The sequence below is a fragment of the Salminus brasiliensis genome, chromosome 12 (assembly GCF_030463535.1).
Source record: "Salminus brasiliensis chromosome 12, fSalBra1.hap2, whole genome shotgun sequence".
NCBI lineage: Eukaryota > Metazoa > Chordata > Actinopteri > Characiformes > Bryconidae > Salminus > Salminus brasiliensis.
Genome location: NC_132889.1, coordinates 23,416,186 through 23,425,987, shown reverse-complemented (window position 1 = coordinate 23,425,987; position 9,802 = coordinate 23,416,186). Strand labels below are relative to the sequence as shown.

Below are 9,802 nucleotides of genomic sequence, written 5' to 3'. Positions count from 1 at the left end.
ATGTGATGTAAAGCTTCTTCAAACTCTCTTACATATCTCTTACAAACATGGTCTTTTTTTGGCATCACTCAAAGAATCCTTTGAAGCACCTTCATTTTTATTTTTTACATTGGAGACATTTCCCCACTTCTAGTTGAAATTATGATCTTTGAATATTATCACCTTTGCTAAGCTGTCATGGTTCTCCCATATGAAAAGGATTCTGTATGCAGACCCCTTATTTAATACTACGAAAGCCCCTTTGTCTCCACAAGTTTTACAATCTTCGTCGAATTAGCCGGCTCTTCACAGACCTTTGTTGGGGTTCATGTCTGGGCTTTGGCCAGACTGCTTAAGGTCTACTTTCTCAGAAACTAGCCCTTTGGGATATGCTTTGGGTCATTGTCATGTCGCAAGGTCAGCTGTCGCTCTGGCTGTCTGGCTTTGTGTGTACTCTGGACAAGGTTTTCTTTAAGAATGTTCCTGTATTTGCCTGCATTCATCTGTCCCCTCAATTGTTACGAGTCTCTCTGTCCCTACCACTGAGAAGCATCCCCATAGCATGATGCTGCCACCACTATGTTTCACCATATGGATGGTATTAGCCGGGTGACGTACAGAACCTGTGTTTCACAAGACATCATCACATCAGAGAAACCTTTCCACAATTTGCCACAATTCCCATCAATTCAAATTGCAACAGGTGGACTCCAAATAAGTTCTAGACAAAAACATAATGATAATTAGAGCAAAACAGGATGCAGAGGCTCAGAATGCTTTTGGGAATGAGGGATTTTGAGTGTGATGGGTAAAAATATATATGCATTCAAAATCAAATCCACAACACAATACACCATGCAAGTGAAGGGACTTGTTTATATCTAGCTTTTGGCAAAATTGTTGCCCTAAACAGTCTCATTTTAATCAACACAGCATGACTAGGAATTCAATAAATATAAAAAACAAATACATTTTTGTCAAAAGACGACAATTATGGATCAATCGAAAGATGCAGCTGGCCTTCTGTAATCCAAATGTCACTGCATTGCCTTCAAATTGTGCTAGGTCTCCTGCAGGTAAATTGCGGTGCCAATTTTACCATCATTTCACCTTGGGCTTGAGTTCACCCATACTCCTTTCAGCTTACCAGGTAAGCACATACGCGAAAAGAGCTGTACTGCCAGCAGTGTTTCGTTCATGTATTATTTATTACCCTTTCTTAACAAGGAAAATATCAATATCAATGAAAACAAACTGTTTCCACATATACATACATTACATAACATGAAAAACTAACCAGCATGTAAAACATTCACAAAACATTCTGCCCACTTCTATACCTTGAAGAACATTTTAAAATGAGTTAACGACAGCATACAATTGCTTGAGCCTTAAATCTTCCTGAAACACATTCCCTCAGACGGAGCAGCGCGCCTTAAAGCTTGTGTTCCTAATTCAGTACGTACATTAGTACAATAGGGGCCTTAAGATGAAGAACGTAGACTGTTGAGTTTTAGAAAATGGCTAATTTTAACCCCTTAAAAAACCCTTAATGGGCCGCCGACAAGCCAAAAATGTTATTACAATCTTCTATTAGCAAAGAATAGCCCCATCAGTTTGTACAGATATCCCTGTAGTTACTGAATAATACACCTTAGATGTGTAATAAGCCTTAAAGCTTAATAGAGGTTAAATAAAATACTCTATACCAGTGGGTTTTGTCTGAGGATCAACATTTCCATACTGGTATCAGAAAATAAAAGGTAGCACTGTGCCATCTCTGACAGAATTCAAGTGATAATCGCCTTTTTTTCTGCTTACACACACAAATTGTCTTGTTTTATTCAGGTACAAGTGAGACATAATTAATATCAAAACACCAGCAATGACTAAAATGACACAATAAGACATAAGACAATACAATAAAATCAATCACTTTCACTTATCATGAAAAAGGAAGTTTTTTTACCAAGAGCAGTGAGATGCTCAGCCAAGGCCACCATTCACTGGCATCGGGACCTCTCTTGAAGGAATGGTAGAGGGTTTTAAAAAAAAGTATCTGTCGTTTCAACTTCAGCGGGATAATGTGACTGACCACACTTGACATCCATTCGTCAGGCAGAAAATGGAACACAACTTCCTGCAAGCGTTAAAACTCACAGGTCCTATCCAATCTTCTGGGCCACCAATCTGTGGGATGTACTGCATCTAATCAGGTTTTACGCCATTCTTCTCCAAAGTGCAACAGCAAACTGGAATCGGGAATCATTATGGAGCCTCTAATTGCTCGATTTATGATTAGCTTTGATTTATTTCAGCGATATGTTCTCTGTGCTACAGGTTTATCCGTTATCCATTTGAGGTCCGGCAAAAAGAGAGAAAAGAGTGTGCTGATGCATTTTGATGCACCACATGCAGTGACTGAGTGATGGAAATGTCTCAGTCCCAGAGGACTGAATCCTTTTGTGCCTTTTGTGTCTCACAGTTCAAAGAGTCTCCGTATCTCTACTAGCTACATTCAACAACAGCCTTTCATGCTGGAGCAGATACATGCAGTCATATAAATGTGAGAAGTGTGTTTTCCCCAGCCTTTAATGAAGATGTACAACTTCCAATGGCGACTGCTTACACTCAAAGCAGACCAATGCTCCATTTTTCAACCTTGATCTAATTCCAGTATTTCCTTTTCAGCCTCAAGAGTGCAAAGTGTCTTTGAATAAGGTTCATCTGTAACAAGCAGAACAGGATAAGAGCAGCCTCTTACATGACTTGCGACACAAAAGAACTACTCATACACTACTGAATGTTAGCACTAGCAGGTTTTTTTTTTTTGGGGGGGGGGGGGGGTTGTTCATTATAGACAGCTTCATGATGTTCTATTCAGTGTGTTTTATCCTCATTCGCCCAAGGCCCTCTCTTAGAGTCCTGTGGAGCTGTGGAAAGCTTACTGAGGCTTAGCCTTCCCTAGTGCACAGCCACTGTGACGGGCAAGAGCTCCCTGGAGGACTGGGACTGCTGCACCCCGTCAGGGGCCAAACGCATGCTCACGCTGCCATCTGCCATGCCCGGATCAGCCCGCAAGTCCCTGTGGCCCGGCCGGATGGCGACAATGAACTGCCTCTTGAAGGTCTCGCTTAGTACGATGTACAGCAGCGGGTTGATGCAGCTGTTGGCGTACCCCATGCTAATAGCGATGTTATAAGCACAGAGGAAGGCGAAGCTCGGCCGCTGGACCCCGAGGTGGGCCAGCTGTAAGATGTAATAAGGGGCCCAGCAGATGAAGAACGCCAAGCAGATGGCCACAGCCATGCGGGTGACCTTCCTGGTGCGAACGCGGAGGCTTCTCTGGGGAAGAGGGGCCACGGTGGCGGCCATGTTCTTGAGGATCTTGAAGAAGACCACGCAGATGACCACCAGCGGCAGGGCGAAAGTCAGCACGAACTGGTAAAGGGTGAACCAGTAGGTGTCCGTGGACGGGTTGGGGAGGAGGAGAGCGCAACCCACGGAGCCGTCTCGCAGGGGCATAAGGCCTGCGTACATCCAGACGGGCGTGATGGAGAGCAGGGACAGTATCCACACCAGGCTGACCACGGAGACGGCCATACATGGAGTGCGTACGTGGTTGAAGCGGATGGGGTGGACCGTGGCCAGGTATCGGTCCAGTGTCATGACCGTCAGGATGTAGGTGCTGACTGTCTGGCTGTTGGAGTCCAGCGCGGTGATGACTGTGCACATGGTGGCCCCAAAACACCAAGAGCCGTTTCCCACCAGCTGGTGGATGAGGAACGGCATGCCCAGAAGGAAGAGCAGGTCCACGATAGACAGGCTAAAGATGAAGATGTCGGGCACAGTCTGCTGAGCCCGAAACTTTGTCTTCTTGACTATTGTGTAGATGACGATGCAGTTCCCAATGATGCCCACAAAGCAGATAACTCCATAGATGCTCGGCATGAAAACATTATGATAGGGCTCGCTGGTCTCTGTGGGGAACACGATAGACACTTAAAGAATGGTTCACCACAAAATCTGATTAATTTAGTTTACTCTTACCACACACATACACACACATTCTATCAGCCAAGAAAGGTTTGATATCCAAAGTTATTATTTTGTTTTGCTTGGTCCTATAATTGTGGTGTCATTTATCCATTGTCATTTATCCAACTCTTTAAAAAATCTATGCATTTTTAATGAACAATTTACTTTTAATCTATAGTTGAACATTAGCTGTGCCAGCACTGGAGGGAGGGGGGGGGGTATTGTACCAGGTCAATAGCCATTAAAACATGAACAATATTACAGCCATTATACTGAAATTGCTGGACAGGTGGAAAGAATACAATGTATGTACAAAGTACTGAAATCTACAAGGACACTACAGCGACCAGTTCACAGTGTGCTGTTTTAACTGCTGCTTATTTCACTAGATAATGACTTTAGAGCACATATTTTAAAGTATGGAATCATATCAGTACCAACATTAGAATGAAAAAGTAATATGAATGAATGTCTGGGCCCACTGAAACCTTTAGCACTTTTTAATGGCATTCCTCATTATGCTTTTATCTGCACAAACCCATTTGTGCTCTGAATCTCTGTTGGGTCTTTTATCTTACAATGCGATGATCACGTTTACGTTTTCGTGAAATATCAAATATTTTCATAGCTTGTTCAAGGCATTGCCTTATTTGAGGCTTTTCGGCAGCAGAGAGATCCTTTTTCTTTCCCATGTTGCTTGAAACCTGTGGTCTGCTTAATACCGTGGAACATCCTTCTCAAGTAGTTTTCCTTTAATTGGGCTGACCTGGCAAACTAATTATCACAGGTGTCTGAGATGCTTTCAGTGATCCAAAGAGCCTCGAGACACAATATCATCTAGGAGTTTAATTGAACAGCAAAGATCTTTATGACACTTAAATCCAATTTGCATAATAATTTGGAATGCGTGTTAAAGTTCCACTCACACATGCAAGTTTGAGCTCCAGAATCCCATTTACATTTGACATTTGGGAGACTTCTTTTGATATTTCATTTACACAGATATTTGTATGCTTTATGAGTAGCTTTATTTGATTTAATTGCCTTGCAATCAGTCTGGGTCAAAACTCTTGTAAAATTGCAAACCGATAATTGCATTTTCATTTCCAAGGTCTTTCACCACAGTCAGTCAATCAGGTTCCACAGCCTTCTACCTCAGTCAGCCTATCAGGTGCCACAGTTTTCTACTGCAGCCAGCCAATCAGGTTTCACAGCCTTGCCTCAGTCAGCCTATCAGGTTTCACAACATTCTACCTCATTCAGCCAATCAGGTTCCAAAGTCCTCTATCTAATTCAGCCAATCAGATTCCACAGCCTTCTACCTTGGTTAGTCAGTCAGGTTCTACAGTTTTCCACCTCAGTCAGCCAATCAGGTTCCACAGCCTTCTACCTAAGTCACCTCAGTCAGCCAATCACATTCCACAGTCTTCCACCACAGTCAGTCAATCTGAACGGGACTCCTGATTGGGGTGTGAGGTCAGTGGAAGTCTACCAAATGGCGAATGTAAGTGGAATTATTCTGGGATTTGAATTCTGAGCTCAAACTTGCATGTATGAGTGGAAAATTTCAAACCTGGCAGTGCACTGCTATTTTGCATATTACATTTTCATTCCAATTCTGGTACTGAAATGCTTCCATATTCAAGGACACACCGCTAATTTGTTCCATTTCCCCGCCTTCCCTAAAGCTGCTGAAAACAAAGCTGCAGCTGGACTAAAAATGATGCTGTTAATTGGCGCTATAGTGCAGAGTGAAAGCCAGCCACAGATGACCCTGAACTGAAACATGCCTATAGTCCTATAGCTGTCTCCATTCCCCACAGGCGGTGTAATTGGGGGGCGTGAGGGATGCGTGGTGGCCAGTGATGTCAGGAATGCGTACTTAGTAACACGTCGCTCTAATCTGACCACTTCTTTCAGTAATGAGAAATCGAAGAAGTTACTATTCAGTACCAATCCAGTAATCAGATTAAAGTTACTTATCCAAGTCACTATATCCATCATATTTTCGCTTTCTTCTTGCGTCATCGAGGAGTGACGTCTGGCCTATGCGACAATTAAGTGACGTTTTCGGCAAGAGGACAACTCGCGTGTAATACCACGCAGCGTCACGAACGTAAAGAATGGAGGAAGGAGAGAGATGCTCGTATTCCAGCTGGAACTACAGGCACTATTTTGAGTTTTGTGTGAGCTAAAGATGACAACATCAAGGTTTGCTGTACACTTTTTGTGCTGGCGACAAAGTGCTATCTAGCTGAAAATACACCACGTCAAATTTGAAGAAACATTTGGTGTTGCAGCACGGCACAGTCAAACTTACAGAGCAAGTCCTACCAGGTGGTGCGAAGCAGAGAGCTGCGACTAATGCAGGAGGTCCCACACCACCCAAAAACATCAAAAGCTGGACTGGAAAGGGGTACAGAACGTTGTAGTGAAGGCAAAACTGGTGGTCATTTACTGATGGATTACTGATTACTTCAGCATATTTTAGTTTTTACATAATACTTTTTAGCTATACTAGCCTCACTCCTGCAGCACAACACTGAAGAAATACACTTAAGCCACTAAACAAGGGCACACCGTTATGGGCACCCATCACTGGAAGCTAATCACGCCCCCTTGTGGAGAATCAGCCTGCTAACTGTGAGCAAGTGAGTGAGAATATGTGACTGAGAGTAGTTACAGGCCAGGGCAATGAGGTGCTTCTCTTCTAATAACATACATGAACATATCATTTCTATATGAATCAAGTATTTCATCAAAACAGTTTGGACAGCTGCCTTACTTTTGTCAATGGATGCATTGATGTCACCTAATTTCATTCATGTGGAAATCATGTACACGTTGCAGCCAAGCAAGACTGTCTGTCTATCAGACATCTACGTCATATATCTTTAAATCCTGGATGAGGGAGGAAAGAGGGTGGAAAGCCATGAGCCTACCTGTCTGAACAGTCCGAGATGAGCTGTCCTGGAGGCTGGAATTATCATCGGGTTCAGAGATGAAATCCATCTCCAGCTTGATCGACCTACGTTCCAGTCAGAAAAGCACAAGGTGTAGAAATAAGCACAATGCAGTGACCCTAGCAAACCCAAAAGCACAGAAGACAGTCCTATAAACTAGAGAAATGAATGCTGCAGCTCCTTCACAGGCGTACCTGGGGGACCGCTGGCTAATTGCTGTTGGTAGGTTAATTACATGGAGCGCAACGTTAGCCAGACGTTAGCCAGTTCACTTACCTTCTTCCAGAGCCTCTTCACTGGACCGCGTTTCTTCGTTCTTGGGCATTTCTCCCTTCTACATCCCTTCTACAGTCTGTGTGACACAATTACAGCCCAGAAGTTTAACTAGCTAGCTACCTCTCCTCAGGTTCAGCACAGACGCCCCCTCTCACTCTCTCTCTCTCTGTGTGTGTGTGTGTGTGAGTGTGTGAGTGAAGAGCTGCTGTCTGAATGAGCGCTAAGCGCGGCTCCGCCTCTCCCGTGTAGCCGACAGACGTAGAGCTCTTACCGGAGCCGACAGCGGAGAGAGAACGGAGGATGAAGCCACGGCAGCGGTTCACGGTCGGCTCTCGGGGAGCTCTTCGGTGCTCTCCTGCTTTTCAAAGACCAGGCTTATTCATCTCCCACCCACCGACCAGGGGGCTCTGCAAAGTTGCTCCTCAGCCTCCTGCTTCTGTGAGCTCACTGACTGCAAAGCTGCAAAGTGCAACGCTTAAAAGAGCTGGACCCCAGACGACCGGCATTCCGGAGGACCATTACCGAAGACGGTCCACATTTAATGAAACATTACGTTATATATAATTTATATAATTATTATTATTATTATTTATAAAAACATTTAAGTATATATTTATATATCATTTATAGAATTTGCACTTTTATATATTTAAATTTGATATTTAATAAACAGAAAAAATATTGTAATTGTAGAAGATCTTTGTAAAATGGACAAGAATTGTAGCTAAATATAACTGATATATCATTCAGTATTATTTTAGAGTACATATATATATATATACATATAAATAATATAAATACATTATAATATTATATTATATACATAATATATATACCGTCACTGTCGTGCAAAAAAAAAAGTCTTCAGTTTCGGTTTTTAATCCAGGAATAAAATATTACAACATAGTTTCTCATATAAATATACATTTTTAACTACTTAAACGTAAAGAAATTACTTCCTGTAAAATGTTTTTTATATTGTAATGTGAAAAAATGTGGACAGCCCATAAACACCTTTTATATAATTAAACAAATAAAACTGAAGAAGTGTCTCTAAAAATGTGAATTCAAGCAATGATTTATTTCTTAGGAGGAAAAGGTTTGAACACCCCCACATTAATTAGAGATTAATTATTATAAGATGGGGGAGAGGGGGGCAGTACAGAGTATGCCATGTTCGGACTGGTGTACTTGGTGGTACTGATTTTGAAGGTTGGATTCCTGAGAACAGTAGGACGCTGTACAGTAATTCTGCAATTGGTACAGCAGTGTGGTGTGTAATGCATCCTGGGATATTTAGCTGTGCCAAGTTCACACAAATCACGTCCTGATCCGAACAAGAACACATCCGGGCTTTCGGACTGTATGTGGCTAGATGTGAACTTTTGAATGGAACAGTACTTGAGCAACAACCAATGAGAATCGGCCATGATTTTGGAGGAGCCTGTCTTATTTGGACCTCAGACATGTAGGCTGTGTCCGAAACGTAAAAAGCGCTGCCTATTCAGGCAGTTTTCGAAGGCAGGGTAGTAATCAGTCATGTTTGAATCAAATGTTTGTGTTTGTGATGTATCTATCCTGCTGTACGTATCCCATTAGCGATCTACCTTAACCTGAGCGACCAAAAAAAATGTCCCTGCTGCCAATGTAAGGTGCACATATTTGTCACTGTACTACGTACAGCAAAATGTGTCCTCAACATTTAACCCATCTGTGGTAGTTCACACTAATGTGTGAACCTGGGAAACCTGGGGAACAGAGAGGGTAAAGGGCCTTGCTCAAGGGCCCAATAGTGGCAGCTTGCCAAGCAAGGGAAATGGAACCCACAACCCTGTTATCGATAGCCTGGCAATCTAACCACTGAGCCACCACTGCCCCTATAGAGAAATGGTGATTAAACATGTGAAATGGCTTCAGCTACAACACACTCTTGATCATTCATCTCGCCAGTAGGACTTAGAGTATTTCACAACAAGGATCTCTGACAGTGAGAAACTGTCCAGTAGGACTGTTTCATAAGTACCACTTTTCAGATTGGACACCCTTGACCTTATCTGAGAAGTCCTGCTATGGTGAATCGGTGTGGACAACTTGGAGATGGCTTTGTGCAGACTCCCAGGGCAGTGTTGGGGTACAGTGGTGAACAAGACACGTGCACCCACATGAGTGTTTCCTATGTGGCTGAAAGGTCTGGGACAAAATGAAGAAAAATGTCCAAAACCATCTCAGGTCTTTTCCTTCATTTAATCTGTTTCTTCAGGGATGTGAGAACCTAAGGCCAGGGTATTTGTGGGCAACAGTCTGCCCTTCATCAGGTTACACATGTCATGCCTGCCCCTGTCGTCATGTCTGCCTTTGTTTGGTTTTGCCATGTGCTCCCAAGCACATGGCTCTGTTTGTGTCTTGTCTGCCCTAGCCACGCCTGTCCATTAGTGTTTCCACAAGTGTCTTTGTAGCCATGCCCCCTTGTTAGTCCCAGGTGTTCCTCGTGAGTCTCTTGTTAGTGTCTGTAAAAGTATCCCTTTGTTTCAGTCGTCCCTTGTCTG

The 9,802-nt window shown here is 43.1% G+C and overlaps 1 protein-coding gene across 2 annotated transcripts; it reads right to left on the bottom strand.

Annotated features, from left to right (window-relative positions):
* Window positions 1–1,287: 1,287 nt before the first annotated feature.
* mchr1b (melanin-concentrating hormone receptor 1b) lies at window positions 1,288–7,586 on the bottom strand. 2 transcript variants are annotated; one of them, XM_072693794.1, is made up of 3 exons: window positions 7,528–7,586; window positions 6,960–7,045; window positions 1,288–3,959 (listed from the first exon to the last, which is right to left on the bottom strand). In XM_072693794.1, the coding sequence occupies exons 2-3, from the start codon at window positions 7,027–7,029 to the stop codon at window positions 2,944–2,946; spliced, it is 1,086 nt and encodes a 361-aa protein (XP_072549895.1). In that variant the 5' UTR covers window positions 7,030–7,045; window positions 7,528–7,586; the 3' UTR covers window positions 1,288–2,943. The 2 variants fall into 2 exon arrangements, with proteins under 2 accessions (XP_072549895.1, XP_072549894.1); XM_072693793.1 differs by lacking the exon at window positions 7,528–7,586 and adding an exon at window positions 7,257–7,480.
* Window positions 7,587–9,802: the final 2,216 nt, after the last annotated feature.